Here is a 23,497-nt window from a genome sequence, read left to right as displayed (position 1 = left end):
GAAGCATATTTATGTTTGCTGGCAAAAGTATCTGTAGCATTGTAATTTTTTTTATATAGACTGACTTTTATATGGAAGACAGAAATTCCTTCTTAGCTATTATTTCAAATATGTATATTCTGTCATTTGAAATGTTAGCCCAGATTTTGTGTGTGTGTATATATATGCCTATCCTGGCAGCACTCAACATGGGCTCTGTCTCTGAGCTTTTTTGCTCTAAGCTAGCACTTTACCTCTCCAACTATATCTGCACTTCCAGCTTCTTTGGGTAGTTAATTGGAGATAACAGTTTCACAGACTTTCTTACCTGGCTGTCTTTGAACCACAATCCCAAGTAGCTGGATTACAGATGTGAGCCTGTAATCCTGTAATCTGGAGTCCAGCTAATCCAAATTTTAACAGCCAGTTTTTATTCAGTTTTGCCTAGTTTCATGGAAACTTACTGAATTTGCTGTCACAGAATTTTTAAATAGTGACTTAGCAGCTGCTTAATTGTGTATAAATTATATTAAATGAGAACTAAAAGTCTGAATAGGGCCTGTCTCATAGGGACCCATGCAAGTGAGAAGCTGTGAAGTTGAAACTTCAGCTTTTCATAAAGCCATGTCTGCTCAGAACCCACATTTTGCAGCTCAGTCCCTGTGGTATAATGAGAATAATAGAACCCCTGTGGTGTTACTCCTCATCCCTGGAGAGTTCCAGAGGGGATCTGGATCAGTGACACTGATCATTGCTGTGCTAGCGTTAGGACCAGCAAGAACTCCCAAGGAATCAAAATTAGATAGACAGTGCACTTTAATAATGCAGATGTCAAGAGTTCGTGTTATAGGGGGTATTGAAGCTATAGTTACTTCCAAATCTGTGGTAAATAGACTCTATGCTGCTAAAGGACCACATTTGTGAAAATAATTGTCAGCATCAGCAGGGACATACAGAAGAGAAAGTGACTAAAAGTAATTCCTGAACCTGAGAACACTTAGGGTGACTCACCTTTTGAATTTTAAACCCAAGGAACAGGGTACTATTCATTGGCCACACTTGTACAGTATAACTCTCCCATTCTTTAGAGTGCCAGGCTCTTCCCCTTTAGTTCCTTATTGGCACTGCAGCAAATATCTTCATTGAGATAAATATGGAATCATTAATGTGGGGGGTTTTTTGGATCTGAATTTAAAGTAAATCCTCCTCCCTTCCCCTCCCTTCCTCACACTAAATCTGATCTCACCAGAATCCACATATATTTTCTTTAATAAATATATCCCTCTTTCTTCTCATCTCATCTCTTATCCTTTTTCTTCTTCTCCCCTTCTCCCCATCGCCAAGTAGCTAGAATTCTAGTAGTAAGCCACCTCACTCCAACTTAAAAGTGATTTTAATGTCATAGGGAAACACCTCCACTTTCCAGTTCAGCTACTACCACTCCAGGGCCCAACAAAAAATACTTCTGAAATTGCTGTGAAAATCAGAAAGTGTGTTTTACTTTAGACTATACCTTATGTAAGTTAACTATAATGTTTTATCTAATAAGTATCTTCCTCATCAAAAAAAAAAGGTGCTGGTAGCTCACCCCTATAATTCTAGCTACTCAGGAGGCTGAGATCTGAGGATCATGATTCGAAGCCAGCTGGGGCAGAAAAGTCCATGAGACTCTTATCTCCAATAAACTACTCAGAAAAAAGCCAGAAGTGGTGCTTTGGCAAGTATAGAGGGCTAGCCTTGAGTACAAAGAGTCTTGGGGACAGCATCCAGGCCCTGAGTTCAAGCCCCATGGCTGACAAAAAACAAAATCACTTGTTTTTTTAACCGGTTTTCTGAGATTTTTTTTAACCAGTTCATGTGCTAAAATTTAACATGGCATGCTACTGTAAAAGGTCTGAATTATGGCCCTTGTAATCAGCCTTATATTGAGACAAATTATGAAAACTTAAAAGTACCTAGAAATGGCTAGCAAGCAAAAAGAAATAAGAGGCTTAATGGGAATTTTAAAAACCTAGTTACCATGATCAAATACTAAGTGCCATACTCTTTCTTTGTTCTTTATTTTCCTGAAATGGATTATCCACATTTGCTAAACTCATATGTAAATTCTTCTCACAAATGCAAGTGTGCTTAAAAGGAGGATAAAAATGAAGAAGTTCTTTATTTGCTTTGAAAGGAAATGGATACCCTGGCTAGATCCACTGAATCAGTTTATATAATTCCAGGTGGGATTATTCAAAACTATAAAAACCTAAAGGTTTGCTTCCACAGTGAGGCAATTTATGATGATATGATCTGATTTCTTATTCACACTGCTCTTAGGCTTAGCTAAACTGAGAAATCAGAGCTCATTACCCTCGATCTCTGCATGCATCACACTACTTTATTGGTGTTAGATAGCAAATCTTTGCTTATATGAGCAATGTTTTTTGTTTTTTGTTTTTTATTTTTATTGCTATACTGTCAACCAGTGTTCTCAAGGGAAGGGCAGTTTTGCCTCTCGGGGGACATTTAGTAATGTCTAGAGACATTTTTGGTTGTCCCAGCCAGAGGGATGCTATTAAGACCTAGAAAATAGAGGGTTTGTTGCTGTTACACATACTACAGTTCACAAGATAGTCCCTAAAACAAAGAATTAGACTGGACTAAAATGTCCATAGTTTTGAGGTTAAAAACCCACACTGGAGTTAAGTAAAGCTGTTCAACACATGTGGCTATAGAGAGTAACTTACTTACTATTTTTCTTAATGATTTTTTTTTCAGTCCACAGAAGTCACTTATTTTCTAGTAGTTAAAAAAAAAAAAGAAGTGCTGGGTGGCTCACACCTGTAATCCTAGCTACTCAGGAGGCTGAGATCTGAGGATCACGGTTCAAAGCCAACCTGGGCAGAAAAATCTATGACATTCTTATCTCCAATAAACCACCAGAAAACTGGAAGTGGCGCTGTGGCTCAAGTGGTAGGGCATTAGCCTTGAGATGAAGAACTGAGGGACAATACCCAGGCCCAGAGTTCAAGCCCCATGACCAGCAAAAAAAAAAAGAAGAAGAAAAAGAAGCCAGCCACTGGTGGCTCACACCTATAATCTTAGCTACTCAGGAAGCTAAGATCTGAGGATTACAGTTCCAAGGCAGTCTGGAAAGAAAAGTCTGTAAGATTCTTATCTCCACTAAACTAACAGAAAAAAAGCCAGAATTGGAGCTGTGGTTCAAGTAGTAGAGCACTAAGCCTTGAGCAAAATAAGCTTGGGCCCAAGCACTGAGTTCAAGCCTTAGGACTGGCACAAAAAAAAAAAAAAAGACAGATTTCTTTTTTTTTTTTTTTTTCAGCTTCGAGGGCAAAAAAGCCATCTCAGTTTTCTGGGAAAATAACTGTTAAAGCAAAGGAAAAGACTTACTCTAAACTTGAAATACCGTATCAAGCAGAAGTCTTAGATGGGTGAGTTTATTCTTCAAGTAAGCTTTATAACTTTTTTGCTAATCAGTGAATTCCGTTTTCCTACTAAGTAACCTAGTAGGAAAAATCATACCCAAGTTCATCTAAACTCAAAGGATTCTTGATGAAAAGTACAACTGTAGCTGAAAGAAAAAATCCTGTATCTTGTTTATTTTTTACTTTCTTAGAAGAAAAAAGTAAGTGTGGTAGTATGACTTTTGTTGTAATTATTTATTCAAAAGTGAATCTGATACTTTTTTTGAAAATAATAAAGCACTTGAACCATTTCTTTCTATCCTTCTTTTGTAACATGTAAGTCTTTGTGGCTTGCTACTCAAGTATTTTGTGAGTTAAAAATATCAGTATTCCTTTATAATTCATAAGCACATCTAGAGTTATTCTTGTAAGTGGATAGTAACATGTAAATCATTTTCTAATTATACTTCAACCAATGAGTTTTATTGATATGCAAGTTGGTAGGTATATATTTTTACAAGGCTTGTTGCACTGTTATTGATAAACATGATAAGATTTTGGGTCATTGTTGATCCTGATTATTTGTTATATGTAGTTCATTGAAGAATAGTTCTTAATATTGCATTGCAATATTTTGTAAGATATGTCTTGTTCTAAATTGTATAGTCACATTACAATATTCTATAGTTCTAATATGATTATAATCCTTAAGGCTAAGTGTAAATTATTCCAACAAAAGAACAGGTTTTACATTAACATGTGGAAATAAAAATGATTTATTTTGTTTTTGTTTTCTCTAAATAGTTATTTGGGATTTGATCATGCTGCAACATTATTTCACATCCGAGACAGTCCTGCTGATCCTGTGGAGAGGCCAATTTACCTTACTAACACTTTCAGTTTTGCGATCCTCATTCATGATGTGTTGCTACCAGAAGAGGCCAAAACAATGTTTAAAGTATGTCTAGGAATCCTCGTGTTTTTTATTTCACTGTTCTAACAACTAAATGGTACTGACACTTTTTTTTCTCCCCCTCATTACCTAGGTTCACAACTTCAGCAAACCAGTCTTAATTCTTCCTAATGAATCAGGATACATTTTTACCCTGTTTTTTATGCCATCCACATCATCCATGCACATAGATAACAACATTTTACTTATTACCAATGCTTCTAAATTTCACTTACCAGTACGGGTGTACACAGGCTTTTTAGATGTAAGTATTCTATCTGCCTTTTTAAAAAATTTTATTATAAAAATGCTGTACAGAGGGGTTATAGTTACATAAGTATGGTAATGAGTACATTTCTTGTCCAACATTGTTACCCACTCCTTTGATTTTCTCCCACTATTCCTTCCCTCCTCCATTACTCTCCCCCACCTCAAGTTGTAAAGTTCATATCCAACATAGTGTCTTGTGAGTATCATTTTTGCATTGGGTCATCCTTTGTCCTCAATTCACCATTTTGTTGTTCCCCTTTCCTTTCCGAAATCAGATAAATGTATATACAAGACATAGGGTACCAGAATCAAAGACAGTGATTGCCAGGATAAACCAAAGGAAAAAGAAAAATGAAATAAAACAAAAAGAAAGAACTTGATACAGTACATTGATAACAACAAGGACAACAACCAAAAAAAAAAAAAAAAAGACCTGTTGTCTCCATGTCTTGGAGTTCATTTTAGTTACCATCATTTTATATGGTCATATGTACATAGCTATTGAGCTATTGTGATCATCTGCTAAGACTGTCCTAGACATACACTTAATTATTACAAATGAGGGAGACCATGGAGCCTATGTTTCTTTGAGTCTGGCTTACTTCACTTAATATGATCTGTACCAAGTCTTTCCATTTCCCTATGAACGGAGTGATGTCATTCTTTCTGATGGAAGCATAGAATTCCATTGTGTATATGTATACCATTTTTTCTTGACCCATTCATCTATTGAGGGACATCTGGGTTGGTTCCATATCTTAGCTATGGTAAATAATGTTGCAATGCACAGAGTTGGGTTAGTAGCGTTAGAGTGGCCTTGCTTGTGATCATTTGGATAAATGCCCAGGAGTGGGATTGCTGGATCATAGGTGATGTTTAGTCATTTGAGGAACCTCCATACTGCTTTCCAGAGTAGTTGAACCAGCTTACATTGCCACCACAGCCCTGCCAGCATCTTTTATTATTTTCTTGATAATGACCCTTCTAACTGGGGTGAGGTGGAATCTCAATGTGGTTTTGATTTTATTTCTTTAATAGCCAGAAATGTTGAACATTTCTTCATGTGTCTATTGGACATTCTTTCTCTCCAGAGAAGTCTCTTTTTAATTTTTTAGCCCACTTATTAATGGGGTGGGGGAAGGTTTCTTTCAGGATTTGTTATTGGGAGTTTAATTTTTTGAGTTCTAGGTATGCAACAGACAAAGGCTTGTCTGTTGTACAGCTAGTGAAGATCTTCTCCCAATCTGTGGGCTTTCTATTTATCTTGCTAGCTGTGTCCTTTGCCATGCAGAATCTCTGTAACTTAATGCAATCTCATTTATCTAGCCTTTGATTTGTTGTGTTGCTTTAGAAAGTTTTGACCTGTGCCAAGGAGCCCTAGCATATCCCCTATCCTTCTTGTAATATTTTCAGGGTCTCTGCTCTTACCTTGAGGTTTTGATTCTGGTGTAGGGTGATATATATGGATCTAACATTAGTTTTTATATGTATATAGCCAATTCTGTCAGCACCATTTGTTGAGGAGGCTCTTTCTTCCATCTGATAATTTTGGTTCCCTTATCAAAGATTAGGTGGCCATAGGTCTGTGGAATAATGTCTGGGTCTTCAATTCTATTCCATTGGTCCTCAGACCTGTTCCTGTGCCAGTATCGAGCTGTTTTTATAACTACAGCTTTATAATAGAGTTTGAAGTTTGGTGTTGATATTCCTCCAACACTGTTCTTCCTGCTAAGGATTGTTTTTGCTATTCAAGGTCTTCTATTGTTCCATACGAATTTTTGGATTGCTTCTTCTATTTCATTAAAGAATGTTTTTGGGATATTGATAGGTATCACATTGAATTTATAGTACTATCTGCCTTTAAAAACCATCTTTTCTGTTCTCAGATATTGTTAGGTAATTGTATAGCACTCTCTTAAGCTCTCACAAAGTAATCTAAATTCCTTCCTTGTCAGTTTCTCAAGATACAGTATCTACCTCCTTATTGTCAGAGGACATATATAAGTCCCCCCAATGAGTATCCATGTTGTCTGAGAGTGTTTGGCTCCAGAATCCACTGTAGTTGTCACAATTTGTGGATGCATAAGTCTTGTTTATTAAATAGTATAATATTTTTATGTAGTCAGTGAATTCTATGGATGTGAAACCCACAGATAAGGAGAGCCAACTATACATAATTTTTTTCTGTGGTTAGGAATGATTGTTTAATATATAAATTAAGCACAATAAGATATAGATTAACAGGCTTAGAATATTATTTAGTGGTAGAGTGCTTGCCTAGTATGCATGAAGCCTTGGGTTCAGTTCCTCAGTACAACATAAACAGAAAAGCCAGAAGTGGCACTGTGGCTCAAGTGGTTAGAGTGCTAGCCTTGAGCAAAAGAAAAGCTCAGAGACAGTGCCCGGCCCTGAATTCAAGCTCCAGGACTGGCACCCCCAAAAAAAGAAATTAACAAGAATAAATAATAAACTAGGATTTATAACAATATATTGTAATTAAATTATTATTTTTTCACTTAAATACTTTTTTTTGCTGGGCCTGGAGCTTGTACTCAGGGCCTGTCCCTGAGCTTCTCTGTGCTCAAAGCTAGTGCTCTACCACTTGAGCTACAGCACTTTTGACTATTTCTGAGTAGTTTAAGAGTCTCATGGACTTTCCTGCCCAAGCTGGCTTCAAAGCATGAGCCTCAGATTACAGAACTCAGATCTCAGCCTCCTTAATAGCCAGGATTACAGGCATGAGCCACTGGCATTCAGCTTAAGGAAATACTTTATGGTTTCTCTTTTTCATATTTGAATTGCTAGAAACACTGCAAAATAAGAGTTTCTTAAACACAGGTACAGTAACACAACAACAGGCAAATAGCCCGAACAGCTAGTAACTGACAAATGAATAGTATGTATAGCACAGAAACGTTGGAGAAAGGAATAATTCACATCCCAAACCAGGATAACACAAGATTTTGTTGCACTATGCAGAATGGCATGCACTTGGAAACCTGATGAATTGTTTACTTGTGGAATTTTCCTTCTTAGTATATTTCAGCTGTCATTGACTCATCTCTCCTTATAATACAGTTACTTCCTCTAGTTACAAATTCCATTTAAGTGTTTCTCACATTCTGCTTTCTCTTGGTTTTGCTTTTAAATTGTTGCAATGATGGGAAATCTAAAAAAAAAACTAAATGGAATAAAAATAATAGAAAAAAGATGTATAAGGAAGGTTAAAGAGGCAATTTTGTAGGGAAGAAATGACCAAAGTCAGGAAGTACCAAACAACAACCAGATGAAAAATGGAAGTAAGGATTAAGCAAGTATATACATTAGGAAAGAGTCATGCAAATACAATACAGAAGGAAGAATAAATGTCCTCCTAGTATAGAAAAATGAACCAGGGGGAAAAAATCTGGATGTTATGAGAGCAAACAATGAAACAACTTCAGATAAGGCATAAAGCTATTGGGAAAGTTTAAAAGTATGATAGGACATATGTAATGCTCCAGCAAGTCAACATCAATTAGTATCATTGTTAGAGTAAATTAGACTTTGCCAGAAAACTATGCAGACATCCAGGTACAAAAAAAACAAAGAAAAGTTATATTGCCAGCAAAGGGACCGGAAAGATCCCTTCTCACAAGAGATGAGTGAGAAGTGCAGGCTATTGTCTGAGGTGACCTATATAACCTACTGGGGCTAGGAGGGGCTAGGAGGCGGAGACCCGAGAGTGAACACGTGGACCAGGGGCTTCATCATGGCAGACTAGGATTTATGGCTGCTGCACCAGTAGTAAGGGGCTCTGTAGCTGCCCAGACCTGAAGGTCACTCTAAGGGGCTCTTGCTGCCTTATTTGGTGGTAGCTGCCTCAGAGAAGTGCCATCTCAAGGTAGAAGGTGTTGGAGGCTGATTACTTACTGCCTTTACTAAATGAGCCTCGTGTTGCCTAGGAAGGGAGCATGCCAAGCTGTGGAAGGGGGAAGTAGCATACTAAGCTTTGGGAAGGGGGCTCATTGGGCTAACAATCATAGAATTGAAGGGAGTCTAATTATTATCCCAGTCCTTCAGTATTTTGTTTCAGTTATGACTTATTTATAATTCATATGTGAGTGTCCAGTGAGACCACAGGTTTTTTTTTTTTTTTTTTGCTTAATCATCAGGGGTTCCATGTAACCTTTCCCAGTATTTAGCCTCTTTCTTTTGTGTAACTTCAGAAGAGAAGTGGCTGTTTTGTTGAGAGGCAGTTTCCATACCTAGTTGGTCAGAAGATTGTATTAGTACAAAGTTCTTAATTGTATTTTATCTCTGTATGTATACATTAAATGTAGAAATTACGGGCTCCAGTGGCTCATGCCTATAATACTAGCTACTCATAAAGCTGAGATTTGAGGATCTTGGTTTGAAGCCAACACTGGCAGAAAAGTGAGACTTTCATCTCCAGTTAACCACAAAAAGACAGAAGTGAAGCTGTGGCCCAAGTGGTCAAACACTGGCCTTGAGCACAAAAGCTCAAGGACAGTGCCTAGGCCCAGAGTTCAAGCCCCAGGTCTGGCAAAAAAAAGTAGAAACTCTAATCTTACTATAATCACTTCCTTTTGATAACATGCTATAACACAAAGATAGCTGTATATTTAATTCAATTCCTTTATCTCATTCTAGTACTTTGTGTTACCTCCCAAAATAGAAGAACGTTTCATAGATTTTGGAGTACTGAGTGCTACAGAAGCAAGTAACATTTTATTTGCGATTATAAACAGCAATCCAATTGAGGTAAAAAAATTGTTTTTATTCTAAATCACACTTAAGGGTTTTATACTTGTGTTGTGATAATCACTTCCATGTTTTCTCTTTTTATAGTTGGCTATAAAAAGTTGGCATATCATAGGAGATGGTTTATCAATAGAACTTATAGCTACAGAAAGAGGCAATAGAACTACAATAATTTCAAGCCTTCCAGAGTTGGAAAAATCTTCCTTATCCGACCAGTCATCAGTAAGTACGCTTTCTTACTGTTAACTGATAATAAGATGGATGCCTAAGACTAAAAGTTAGTGACAATGAGATGTACAAAACACTATGTTGAAAATGAACTTTACAACTTCAGGAGTGGGGGAGTAGGTAGTTGTGGAGGTGGGAAGGAAGGGATTGTAGGGGAAAACAAAGGAGGCAGCAATGCTCAATAGGAAATGTACTCATTACCTTGCCCATGTAACTGTAACCCATCTGTACAGCATTTGAACAATAAAAAACATACCAAAAAAAAAGTTAGTGAGACCATCATCTTAACAAATAAGCAGGACACAATGGCACACACCTGTGATCCCATCTACTTAGGAGGTACAGGTAAAAGGATCAAAGACCACCCAGGCACAAACATCAGATCTTACCTGATAAATAACTAAGGGTATGGCTCACTGCCTGCAAAGTAAGCCCAAGTCCCTAAGTTCAAGACCCTAGTACTACCAAAGTAAAAAAAAAAAAAAAGAATGGATGTCTAAACTGCAAATAAAAGACCATTACTGTGTTGCATACTTTAATATGTTATATAATTCTTAATAACATTGGTTATGTGATATTGAAAGGACTTTACAGATAATCTACATCAGCCCTCTGAACTCTGATAGGGTTGGTCTACCTTATTGTAACAAGTTGCATGGGAAGCAAAATGTCATTATCTTTATGTAACACGGTATCATTACAGGAGAAATTCCCATAGGTACTAAATAACCCTTGTGTGTACCTAGAAAACAAAAGTTTCCTGAATATTTGGAAGAATGTTTTTCAATCAGTCAATTGTGTGAAAATGGTCTTGAAGGTTTTCTGTATTAACTAGAAGAAAGTATCAAACATGGAAGCAAAAATTGGTCCCTATGTACTTTTACTCTGATAAACATACATAGTTTGATACTAAGAACACTAAAGAAGAAAAGCAGCTCATTCTCTTCCCTCATCACTACAGAAAAAAAGGAACTCAGAGTGGAGACTTGCTGATAAAAGAATTAGTAGGACTACCTGCTGTCAAATATATCTCATCTTTAGGTTAGAATAGAAGTTCTTGGAAGTAATTTTACAAAAAGGAAAGTGCATGTTCTTATGTTTATTTGTCCTTTGTTAAAAACTATGCTTCCATGGAATGCCACAATTTGAGGTTTTTAATATGACAAACCTTAACAAAATAAAGCCAGTTAAACAACATTAGAGTTACCATGAGAATCTGAAGCAGAAATAACTGTGTATGTACTTGTCACTAATGTGACTTAGCTGGTGAGCTCTTCAGCCTTCACTTACTTTGGTCACACAGAAAAGGGAAAGTGAAATCAGGAGCTCTGCTGGCAAGAGGCCCACGCCTCTCCTGACTTGGCAGGTGGCAATCTGACTGCTCCTTCTGAAGCCAGTATTCTGTGTGGAACATGGTGTAATTATCAAGGAATGGATATTACTTTAGATGTTTATACATGATGTAGTGTTTCAGTTTCATACTAGCATATAATAAGATTTAAAAAGTAGTTCTATCATTCCAGCCTTCCTTTTCACTTTTATAGGAAACTTAAACTTTCAGAGATAATGAATGTTACTTCTACTACATACAGGTAATACTAGCATCAGGATATTTTGCAGTATTTAGAGTCAAACTTAATGCAAAAAAACTAGAAGGGATTCATGATGGAGCCATACAGATCACCACAGACTATGAGGTAAGGGCCTTACTGGGGGTCTGAACAATTCAGTCCTTTTTATATTTTTGTTCATTTCAACTGATACACAAGAACTGTAAATATTTCTAGAGCCCCTTATTTTTACAGGAAACAGATCTAAATATACTCATTTCATATCCTGAAAACTGAACTTCTGAGTCATTTTTGGAAGATTGATGTGATTTTTTTCTGATAAAACTGAAACTTCTAAATAAAAATACTACCTTAGAAAAATGCCCTTAGTGCATTCAGAATTACTCTGTTAGAACCTCACCAGATGGTTACAACCTCTTACAGGACTTTAGAGTTACATGTCTACAATTCTTCCTGTCGTCATAATTGTCCTGTTTGACAATTTTTAAAAAGAGGGCAAAGTAGGAAAACCATTCTTTAACTTGAATTCTCAGAGTTGATAATTATAGGAGTCATTTTAAGTCAAAGCGCAAACAAATCATTGAGCTCCTTTTTATAATAGACTCTTTCTTGAGTTTACATCCTTAGGTTTGAATGGTTGTATTTCTCTTTTATGGATTTATTTCTACAAGATACAAACATTTTTAATTTAACATTTAAAAGCATTTTGGGAAGAGAGGTAAATTCAACAAGTTGCTGTCTTTATCCCCCTACATATTTAATATGCACAACCTCCTCATGAAAGAAATCTAACTGCAGAATAAACAGAACTTTTCATTTAATAGGTAATTCATTGGTAATGTGTCAATTAAGTCCAAAAGAGAGGAATTCATACTTTCTATTCATTCAGATGTAGAAGTAAGCCAGACAAGAATGACTGGCACCTGAAATCCTAGCAACCCAGAGGCTGAGATTTGGAGGATCAAAGTTTAAACTAGCCTGTGCAGAAAAGTCTGTGACCTAATCTATAAAAATAACAGGCAAACAAACTGGTCTAAAGACCCAGAAGTAGAGTACCAGTCAAGCAAATAAGCCAAGCAAACTTGAGGTCCTGAATTCAAATCCCTGTACCACCAGAAATAAAAAGAAATTATAAAATTACATTTCAAAATTAAGACAGATTTTTGTTGCATGGATGAAGTAAGAATAAATATCCTCTAGTATCACTTCATTTCTAACTCATTTGTAATGGATTGTTAATTGAGATTTCAACTCCAGAATGTTCAACTTTTAAAAAAATTGAGTTGATATCTATTTCTGTGTACAAAAAAATAGAGAGCTGCTGAAGTTTTACATCATTTCAGGAGTATAATTTTCTTTTTGAAATTAACCTACAAAATAGCTATATTTTTAAAATCTATCTGCATTTTCCCATTATTTAGTCTTATTAAGTATGTTTTCAATGAATGACTGAATGGTACATGGAAATTTATTGTATTTCAATATATTTTATGGAAACATTGAACAGTTTATTAAATAGTAGCCAGGGCAATTTTAATATTGGTTTTGATTTGGTCATTGCCAGCTCAGGTCCCAAAATGAGCTTTATTTTTCAATCCCTAGAGTAATGTAGTAATTGTTAAGCTCATTATCAGACTTAAACACTGACAAATGGTGGTCTGTCTTTTCACTCTACAGATCCTAACTATTCCTGTGAAGGCTGTGATTGCAGTGGGCTCTCTAACCTGTTTCCCTAAGCATATGGTTCTTCCCTCTGCTTTTCCAGTAAGACACTTAATTTACAGACTTTCTTGTTAAGTTTGCCTTTGCCTCTGCATTTCTAGAATTCAACAGGAAATCCAGTTTTTCTTTCTTAATCATTTATTATAAAATAATATAGTGGACTAGCTCTTTTAGAAGACATTAAGAGGAATAAGAAATCCCCTTTCCTGCTGGGTGCCTGTGGCTCATACCTGTAATCCTGACTACTCAAGAAGTTGAGATCTGAGGATTGCAGTTTGAAGCCAGCCCAGGCAGGAAAGCCTGAGAGACTCTTATCTATAATTAAATTACCAAAAGCCAAAAATGTAACTGTGGCTAAAATTATAGAGTACCAGCCTGGCGTGAAAATATAAGGGACAGTGCCAGATCCTGAGTTCAAGCTCTAGTACAAGCACAAAAAAAAAAAACAAACACACACACCCTTCTTCAAAAGTTTTACTGTCTAGAATGGGAAATGGACTCAGAGATGTAAAAACAATCTCTCTTATGTAACCTGTGAGAGACAACATAATAGATTAGAAGAATCAAAACATTGAAAAAGTACATATACAGTAAAACCTAAATTCAAGGTAGCTCTTTAAAAATACACATTTTGAATTACAATATATCTCCATCAAGTTTTAGTTTGTTCTTAAGTAAACTTTCACTTTCCTGCCATTCTACTTTGCTTTGATTATATATTGAATTCTTGACTTCATTTTTTTAAAAAATAATTATCTCTTTATTTTCTGCATAATAACTATGTGATCTTAAGAAAATTTAACCATATGTGACTGAGTTTGTTTGTTTGTTTTCCTTCAGGGGAAAATAGTTCATCAAAGTTTAAATATTATGAATTCCTTCTCACAGAAGGTAAAGATACAGCAAATAAAATCTTTATCAGAAGATGTGCGATTTTACTACAAACGATTACGGGGTAATAGAGAAGACTTGGAACCAGGAAAAAAGTCAAAGGTTTGAAATGTATTTGAGAAATCATACCCATTAACAGCTTGTTATTGTGTCCTTCTGTGGATTAGGGATTCATAGTTCTCCTGTGTCTCTTTATAGATTGCAAATATTTATTTTGATCCTGGGCTACAGTGTGGGGATCATTGCTATATTGGTTTGCCATTTCTATCCAAAAGTGAGTATCTTGCTCTCCCTGATTCCTTCATTGCCCACAAAATACTCTTTTTTCCCTTTTAATTATTTTTTTGATAGTGTCTCACATTTTTACAATCAACCTTGGACTGTGATCCTCTCACCTAAGACTTCCCATGTAACTGGGATTATAGGCATATACAGTACCAACACACCCAAGCTCCCAAAATATTTATTTAATTAAAGGCTGTTATTGTTAAAGTCCTTGTATCTGGGTACTGTAGAAGTTATTTGAAGAAAAATTGCAAAGTAGATAATAGGTATACAACTATATCCACTATAAGTGTGTCATTACTTGTGTTTCCTTGTTTTAGCTGAACCCAAAGTACAGCCCGGGGTGGCTATGCAGGAAGATATGTGGGAGGCTGACTGGGATTCTCATCAAAGCTTATTCAAAGCATGGATGGCAATAAAGGAAAATTCAGGTCATAGGTAAGTGCTTTATTTAGTATAAATCTTCACAGATTTGAAATATCCCAGTTGATCTTGCATTCTAAATGTCACTGTACTTGTGTATTAATTACTTTACAGCTGAGAAAATAGGCCTAATAAAGGAAATGGAAATCAGAATAACACTGAGATTTCACCTCACCCCAGTTAGAATGGCCATTACCAAGAATACAAATAACAGATGCTGGCACAGATATGGGTTAAAAAGGAGCCCTAATACACTGTTGGCGTGACTGTAAACTTATTCAACCTTTCTGTAAAACAGTATGGAGGCATCTCAAAAAATTAAATATAGAACTACCATATGATCCAGTAATGCCACTCTTGGGCAGTTATCCAAAAGAGTACAAGCTAGGATATAGTAAACTACCAGCACAACCATATTTATTGCAACATTTTTCACCATAGCCAAGATAGGGAATCTGCCCACATGTCCCTCAATGGACAAATGAATCAAGAGAATGTGGTATATATACCCAGTGGAATTTTATTCATCCATTAGAAAGAATAATATTGCATCATTTGCAACGAAATGGGAGAACCTGGAAAAAATTATGTTAAGTGAGTCAGGCCTAGAGAGACAAAGGTTGAAAGTTTTCTCTCATATGTGGAAGTCAGAATTAGTTTATAAAAATATAAATAAAGAGCCAGGTGCCAGTGGCTCATGCCTTAATCCTACCTACTCAGGAGGCTGAGATCTGAGGATCACAGTTCAAAGCCAGCCCAGACAAGAAAGTCTGTGAGACTCTTATCTCCAATAAACCACCAGAAACACAGAAGTTGTGCTCTGGCTTAAGTGGTAGAGCACTAGCAAGTAAATACTTTGGGTGGTATGCAAATGTATTAACTGAAATACAATAGATTTAGGGGAGCTCAAGCAATATAATTCCTTAGAAAGGTTAAATCATAGTTCAACAAGATAAACACCAAAAAACCAGGTCTTTAATAGGTTTATAGGAAAGGGAAGGGGGAGTAGAAGAATGAAGAGAAGGGAGAGAATGTACAGTCAAAAATTCAGTGTATATCCTACAAAATTAAGAAAAATGAGGGAAGGGTGGCTTGAAAGGAATGGGTAAGAATGTTGAAAGGAGTGACATTGATCAAGATGCATCATAGTCATAAGCTTTTGTTGAATGGCAAATCCTTTATACAGCTCCTTAAAAATAACACAAATATATATATATATGATTTTTTAAAAAGAAAATAGGTCTAATCTTCAGAGAGTTATTAGCGACATATCTTAAATTATCAATATCATTGTATGTTATTTAGAAAGGTGTATACTACCCATTTTTCTCTTTTCTCCACTCCTTACGGTACTTTTCTATAAAATCAAGCAGGGCTTTTTGTTTGTTGCCAGTCCTGAGTTTTGAATTCTGGGCCTGGATACTGTCCCTGAACTTTTCTGCTCTACCACTTAAGCTACAGCTCCACTTCTGTCTTTTTATGGTTAATTGGCGATAGAGTTTCACTGACTTTCCTACCCAGGCTGGCTTTAAACTGCAATCCTCAGATCTTAGCCTGCGTATCCAGGATTACAGTGTCTTACCAAAGACATTACTTGAAGTTGTCTTTCTGTAGGTTAACTACAGAGTTCATCTTAGATATATCCCTTGCATGAGAAAAGCTTTTACTTGACACTGACCTCTGAAAAGCAAGCTTCATTTACTCCACAGCTGGAGACCCAAGTGTCTTGTCTCTTGTGGAAAGTCCTCCTCCTCCCTTTGAAAGTTCTGGCTGTGGCAAGCCATATAGGGCCCTTCAGATGGCTCTCCATTGTGTTTTTAGCATGTAGAAAATGTACTAATAGCAAAGCAGTACACCTGTATTCAATACTTACTTGGTACTATAGGAAGCTGTTCATATACTTCAGAGAAATATTTGTCTAGAAAAAGTGGCAATATTGCATAAAAATATTACATAAAATGTTCTCAGCTACAAAATTTGAAATATATTTGTCAGAATTTATATATTCTAGCTTAAATCACTAAAAATTCTCAAACCATTGTAGTTGAACCCGAGAGTTTGTTTTACCTATCTACTATGAAACATTTTCTTTTTTTTTTTTTTTTGGGTCCGGTCATGGGGCCTGAACTCTGGGCCTGGGCACTGGCTCAAGGCTAGCGCTCTACCACTTGAGCCACAGCGCCACTTACGGCTTTTTTCTTTTTGCTTATGTGGTGCTGAGGAATCGAACCCAGGGCCTCGAGCATGCAAGGCAAGAACTCTACCACTGAGCCACCTTCCCAGCCCTATGAAACGTTTTCTTAAGGCAAAAGAAAGCTAAGCCCCAAAAGCTAAGCTTTTTAAATGATTAAAATAAATATACAGATACTTCTAGCCTTGAAGAGAGATCACTGATTAAAACACTGCTTTGTGTCCTGTGTTTCCACAGTACACACTAAAAAGTATAGGCAGTCTCCCAAGTTTTAATATATAGCTAAGAATGAGGGGCTGGGAAGAGCACTTGCCTTGCATGCATGAGGCCCTGGGTTCGATTCCTCAGCACCACATAAGCAAAAAGAAAAAGCCAGAAGTGTCGCTGGGGCTCAAGTGGTAGAGCGCTAGCCTTGAGCTGAAGAGCTGAGGGACAGTGCCCAGGCCCAGAGTTCAAGCCCCACGACCGGACCCCCGCCCCCCAAAAAAGAAGGAGTAACTCACAGTGCTGCCCTAGGCTCAGCAACCAGGGAGCCTCTTTACCTACCACCAGACACCTACCCAACATCCCACTGCCAAACCTAGGTTCTGGCTCCCTATGCCACTATCATAGTGAATGTAATGTTTTCCTTGCCTTTGTATTATCTTGTCAATGTGCATGTTACAGGGAAGTTTTTCTGCTAGTCTTACAAAGCCTCTACTCTTGCCATTCATTAAACTGATTTATTACTTTAAGTGGACTTTGGTATTTGATCCTTAGCCTCATTTATAAATATGTTCTGAGTCTTAAACAACTGGCTTATCAACACTTGGAAGTATGGAAATAAATGAAATCCACAATTAATGAAACTTTAATTTGTCTCAGACCTTCTTGTTTTACTTTTTTTAGCTGATATCTTTGTTGCACATGAGGATTTTGTTTAGGTTTTATATCAAAGAAGGAAATCCATATGCCAGGCAGGGCATTGCCTTTTAATAGTTCTACTGAAAATACTCTTAGCACCCTGCTGTGGGTAGCTAGATCTTTACCCTAGTCTGTAAGATCCTTTAGTTCCGTACAGTATCGTGTTACCTGCATATTATCTTGCTTTTTCTTTTTTTCTCTTTTTTATTGTCAAGGTAATGTACAGAGGGGTTTCAGTTACATAAGTAAGGTAATGAGTACATTTCTTGTCAACCTTGTTACCCCTTCCCTCAATTTTCTCCTACTTTCCTTACCCCTACCTCCCCAAGTTGTTTGTCTTGCCTTTTCTAAATATTACATCTAATACAATCCAGACTTTCTTATGGAATTTATACTTTAAATTTTTTTCAAGACTTATAAGATTGCACTAATGCTATTAAAACTATTCAGATTTGTCCTCCTTTACAAAAACAACACAGGTCTGCTTGGGAGGCAGGGATGTGGGATTACATGTAGTCCAACGCCAGCCTAGGCAAAAAGAAGTTCAAGTGATTCTGTCTCAACCAATGTCCAAGCCCAGTAGTGCCTACCCATAATCCCTATTGACACAGAAAAGCACAAGTAAAAGGCATGAAGACTCTAACTTGGAAATAACCAACACAAAAAGATGTTGAGCTAGTTCAGGTGGTAGGTCATCTACATAGCAAGCATGAGCTCTGAGTTCAAAAAAAAGTTAGCAATTCTTTTTGACAAAATAATGGCATCATCTAGTAAAATCATTAGTAAAATAACGAGTCTGAATAAACTGTTGCATTTTTTTTCAGGGCCAGAATAAACTTTTTTAAATATACAAGTTTGGTAAAATTTCTTGTGTTTGCAAAGCTCAAATATTTCATTTTGATACAGTTTCTTACAAATTATTTTTCTAGGTTGAGTGCTATATTTGAAGTAAATACAGACCTTCAAAAAAATATAGTATCAAAAATCACTGCCGAGCTATCCTGGCCTTCCATTCTTGACTCATCCCGGTTCTTGAAGTTCCCACTCACTAATACAAACTGCTCTTCAGTAAGTATTAAAAGTGATGTTTGGTTTTAAAAATATAGGATTATAAAGGAGTTACTTTTAACTCTAAAAATCTTTACCTTTTGTATTGCTGCATTGTTTAAGGAAGAAGAGATTACCTTAGAAAACCCTGCAGATGTTCCTGTCTATGTTCAGTTTATTCCTCTGGCTTTATATTCCAACCCTTCAGTCTTTGTAGATAAGTTAGTCTCAAGGTAAGCATTACTTTAGTTAATCAAAATTATTCTCCATAGTTTTGATTACACATTTAAAGCTTTATTGTAGATAATATAGTAATCGATGTTTTTAATATATTCTGAATCTGTAAAGTTGCTTTAAAGGTACTGAGGAAAACAGCTGTTTCTGCATTAAAGCATTTAGAAAAGCTTCAATTTAAGGCAGTGTGGAACTCCCTCCTAACAAATTTTTTTTAAGTGTCTGAGAATGTTCCAGTATTTTCATTTATAAAAATAAGTAAAAAATGGGGCTGGGAAGGTGGCTCAGTGGTAGAGTGTTTGCCTTGCATGCATGAGGCCCTGGGTTCAATTCTTCAGCACCATATAAGCAGAAAAAGCTGGAAGTGATGCTGTGGCTTAAGTAGAACACTAGTCTTGAGCTGAAGAGTGAAGGTACAGTTGCCAGGCCCAGAGTTCAGGCCCCATAACTGACCAAAAAAAAAAAAGGCAAACAAGATACTAATTATAGACTGTGGTCCTTAATATTTTAAAGATTATCAATGTTACATTGTTGATTCCCAAACCTTCCAAAAGCTAATTTATAAGTAAAGCATAAACTTGACCAATATTCCATAATCCCTTTAATTATAATGTTGTTAATGAAGACATATGTACTTTTTTTTATTTCAGGTTTAACTTGAGTAAGGTGGCAAAGATAGATTTGAGAACACTAGAATTCCAAGTCTACAGAAACACTGTAAGTATTAAAGTTTCATAGTATTTTGTTAATATCACTGCAGAAAATGTGAAGGAAACCTATGGACTGCCCTTAAATTTGGTTGAAGGGCAAGTTACTGAGCTAGATGAAACAATCCAGTAATTGAAAGGCAAATAGAGAAAAGTGGGTGGGATTTAAATCAAGGCAGGGCATACTAAGATGGTTGCTCTTGGTTGGTGTCAAACACTAAATCCTTGGAGGTTTGTCTTAACTACCTGACATCATAGGTGAAGTTTAAACCTCAAAATATTGAATTTAGTTCTTTAATTTCTTTCTTTATGCTTTTAGTAGAATTGTAAGCTCCATCAATATGAGGTCTGTACTGGCTGTTTTCATAGTTGGTGTGGCCTTATACTTGGTTTTTACTCAGTAGATAATCTTGCACTAAATTAACGCATAGGCTGAATTGTTCTAAGAACTAAACTGTTTCCTATCATTCAGGCTGAGCAACTTCTAATCACTGTTGTGAAAGGCCTTGATGAGAAGGATGTGGATAAGTCAGGAAGTTACAGCTAGGAACTAAAGCCCCTGAAGACTAGCAAGGGTTTTTTGGCCTCCCTGCCTTTTCTGCTCAGAGCCCAATTCAAATCTGTTTTTCTCAGATTCCAGAACAGTGATCCTTACCATTGTACCACAGGATCATTGCTGCTGAGGTGTTGCTTATTAGGTCTTGAGATATTGTGGTGTTTTCTGTAGTTTCATGTTGTAATGGATGGAACACTAGGCTGAAGTTGAGAGTTCTGAATTCTAGTCTCAAGCCTTTTCTCTTGTGCGTGCTTTTCCCATCCATAAAATGCCAAGATAACAAACTATTATTGGAGGTTATTAAGAAGGCTCGCTGGGCACCAGTGGCTCATGCCTATAATCTTAGCTACTCAGGAGGCTGAGATCTGAGGATCACAGTTCAAAGCCAGCCTGGACAGGAAAGTCCATGAGACTCTTCAGTTAACCACCAGAAAACCAGAAGTGGCGTTGTGGCTCAAGTAGTAGAGTACTAGCCTTAAGCTGAAGAACACAGGGACAGCGACCAAGCCTAGAGTTCAAGCCTGACAACCAACCAAAAGAAAAGGCTCAACCATAATTTCATTTCCTCTATTTTTATAAGCTAGTGCTTGCTTTTTTCTCATACGAGTAGTGTTTGTAAAGTACAATGCACTGAACTAGGCAGTAGATAGGAAAAAGAATGACTTTTAGTCCCTGCAGACTAACTAGGAATGTATTCTAAATAAGAAATTCTAGGGGAGGTCCTAAGATGAGAATAGTGTAAAGTCTATGCCAGTTTTCAACTGTGTTATAGAACTGTGGTTCTCAAAATATTTGTTTTTCAGGACTCCCTTACAGTCTTGAAACTATTAAGGAGCCAAGAAAGGACTTTTTTTCTAATTCAGTTACATCTATTATTGATATTTTATCATATTGGAAATGAAAACTAAGATGTTTAAAATGCTGATTTCATTCATTTAAATTAATAAATCTTTTATCCTTAACATAGATACATAAAATGAAACCTAGCTATATTTTTTAAAGACTTCCATTTTCAAGAATGAATTGCTTTACAGTTTTGCAAATATCTCTAATGGTTCCCTTACGTAATTAGGCTCTGTCTCATTCAGTCTCTCACGATACATTGTTTAAATTAAAATATGTGGTGAGAATCTAACCTAATACTTACATGTAATTATAAAAACAAAGAGTAACTTAGTTGTACCATTACAGTCAAATCACTATATTATAGTTATAGGAAAAATATTGGTTCACTGTGATACTCACACCAACCTTATTCTTTAATGTAGCCACCAGTCTTACTCTGCTAAGTTTTTGACTTCTCAACATTAGAAAGTAATCAGCTAACAGGGGTTGGGATGACATTATCGAAAATACTAAATTTTTCTTAAAAGCTGATTCATTAACAACTAATACTGCAGTTATTTCCCTCAAAGGTACTGAATGCCTTATTTTCCCCAAAATGCCTGCTAAATACTCCAGTCTGAATGACCATAACTTGGCTGTCAGCCATTCTTTTAGACATTTATAAGAGTTTTATAAGCAAAGTAGCTACTTGTACCTCAAGTAGCCTTTCAACACAACATGGAACTTCATTGTGCTGGAGGAGTGCTTTATGCATGCTTCATATATTGCTTCACTGAGGACTTTTTTTTTTCTCCACTTGTACAAATGCATGGCAGGGAAGCATAGAGTAGCTACTAGTGAAGTTTGACACTACTGCCTTGATTCACACTGAAGAGTCAGCACAGTTACCTCCATTGCTTTTGAGGACTATTAATGTAAATAAATATTAACCCAGTGAAAAGCAAATAGTCTGTCAATGTTCTTCATGAATACCTTGAAAGGATCTCTGAGATAATCAGGGATTGCTAAATTACTCCTTGAGAATTATTGCTATAAACCTATTGAAACTGTCAACAATATCCTGGGAAAATCACAACATCCTGGAGTGCTTCCCAACTCATCAGGGTTTAAATTAGCTAGTATTTGTTGGAAATGTATGTAATTATATTGTATCCATAAATATCAAGAATAGTTTGTATTAGAACTTATTCACTACCTACTTGGGAGTAATATTGTCCTACTGGACTTTGGTTTTGACAGAACATGTTAGATGTGAAAGAAAAAAAATTTTTTTTAACTTTAGAAGCAATAAAGAGCAATGTGCTTCATAAAGCACACTGACTCTTAAATTTGCTCTATATGGATTCAAGCTAATGCAAGTATATACATCTATGTATATCAGACCTAACTCTGCCTAGGGGAGTAAAAGAGGGTACAGAGCTCACTCCCCTTTGGATCGGCAAGCCATGAAGAAGAGCTTATGGGTAGCTAAAGTCAAACGTTACCAACCTTTCCCGAAAATGCTTAATCGTAAAAATCAAAACAGTACATTTTTATGTATGAACTATGTTTTTAATTTAAAAATAAGTATTTTCCAACATTATTTGTAACTGACCATCAAAATGTCATATTTAGATATTAAACTAATCTATACTCAAATTTAAATTATTGAGTATCTAATTTTCAAACTGAAATCCAAGAAGAGACATGAATTGGCAGTATTTTTACAATTAAAACATATACTTCAATCCTTCCATTGTTTCCCCCTGGAAAGGAAGAATGGGACAGCTGTGACCAGGGGCAGCTGCAAGAGGACCTATGGGTATTGAGCTTTGGTTACACTTTGTGTTGATGCATTGCTATTTGTCTTAGCTTTATGACCTTTTTTATATGTTTGTTATATTCTTTAAAAATTTTTAGAAGAATTTACTTCATTTTATTTTATTCATTTGCATACATTAGTTGTGCAAAGGGGGTAGGATTTCATTGTGACATTTTTACACATTTTCCCTTCAGAGCTCTTCATTCACTCATTTTCTTTAAAACAATTTCAATATACTGTTTTATTTTCAAAAAATGAATTGAAGGCTTAAAGTATGTGTGAAAAAAACAAATGCTTAATGCAAGCATGAGGACTTGGGTCACCTAGGAAGGCTCAGTTTTTAATTTAATGCAGAATATGAAGTCTTCTCACTGATTGCCAAGCTCTGATCATGAGCTTACCAGTGTTGAAATCATGAAGAAAAAGTTATTTGCATTATCAGTTTGAAGAACTGTACTGGGCTCTAGGTGGGGTTAAGGAAAGAAAAACGTTTCCCAGAAAATTAATGTTAATGACTCCTATTTGTTTACACAATGATTTCAAGGCTCATCCACTGCAAAGTTCAACAGGATTTACAGAGGGCCTCTCTCGACATTTAATTTTAAACCTAATTTTAAAGCCTGGAGAAAAGAAATCTGTCAAAGTAAAGTTTACTCCAATTCACAACAGAACTGTTTCTTCACTAATCATAGTCAGGTAGGTTCTGGGATATAAGTG

At 36.2% G+C, this 23,497-nt stretch overlaps 1 protein-coding gene across 1 annotated transcript in view; it reads left to right on the top strand.

The window, feature by feature from the left end:
- Tmem131 (transmembrane protein 131) overlaps window positions 1-23,497 on the top strand; it is a 184,041-nt gene that overhangs the window by 120,645 nt on the left and 39,899 nt on the right. Inside the window, exons 13-26 of the mRNA XM_013019812.1 lie at window positions 3,308-3,416; window positions 4,194-4,347; window positions 4,436-4,606; window positions 9,265-9,375; window positions 9,463-9,597; window positions 11,196-11,300; window positions 12,852-12,938; window positions 13,737-13,889; window positions 13,986-14,061; window positions 14,393-14,510; window positions 18,519-18,657; window positions 18,760-18,869; window positions 19,521-19,587; window positions 23,325-23,476. Coding sequence (XP_012875266.1) covers window positions 3,308-3,416; window positions 4,194-4,347; window positions 4,436-4,606; window positions 9,265-9,375; window positions 9,463-9,597; window positions 11,196-11,300; window positions 12,852-12,938; window positions 13,737-13,889; window positions 13,986-14,061; window positions 14,393-14,510; window positions 18,519-18,657; window positions 18,760-18,869; window positions 19,521-19,587; window positions 23,325-23,476 — 1,687 coding nt within the window. The remainder of the gene's footprint in view (window positions 1-3,307; window positions 3,417-4,193; window positions 4,348-4,435; window positions 4,607-9,264; window positions 9,376-9,462; window positions 9,598-11,195; window positions 11,301-12,851; window positions 12,939-13,736; window positions 13,890-13,985; window positions 14,062-14,392; window positions 14,511-18,518; window positions 18,658-18,759; window positions 18,870-19,520; window positions 19,588-23,324; window positions 23,477-23,497) is intronic.

This window comes from Dipodomys ordii, unplaced genomic scaffold, assembly GCF_000151885.1.
Source record: "Dipodomys ordii isolate 6190 unplaced genomic scaffold, Dord_2.0 Scaffold47, whole genome shotgun sequence".
Taxonomy (NCBI): Eukaryota; Metazoa; Chordata; class Mammalia; order Rodentia; family Heteromyidae; genus Dipodomys; species Dipodomys ordii.
Note: the sequence above shows the minus strand (reverse complement) of the source record. Positions and strands in the feature narration are given on the sequence as shown.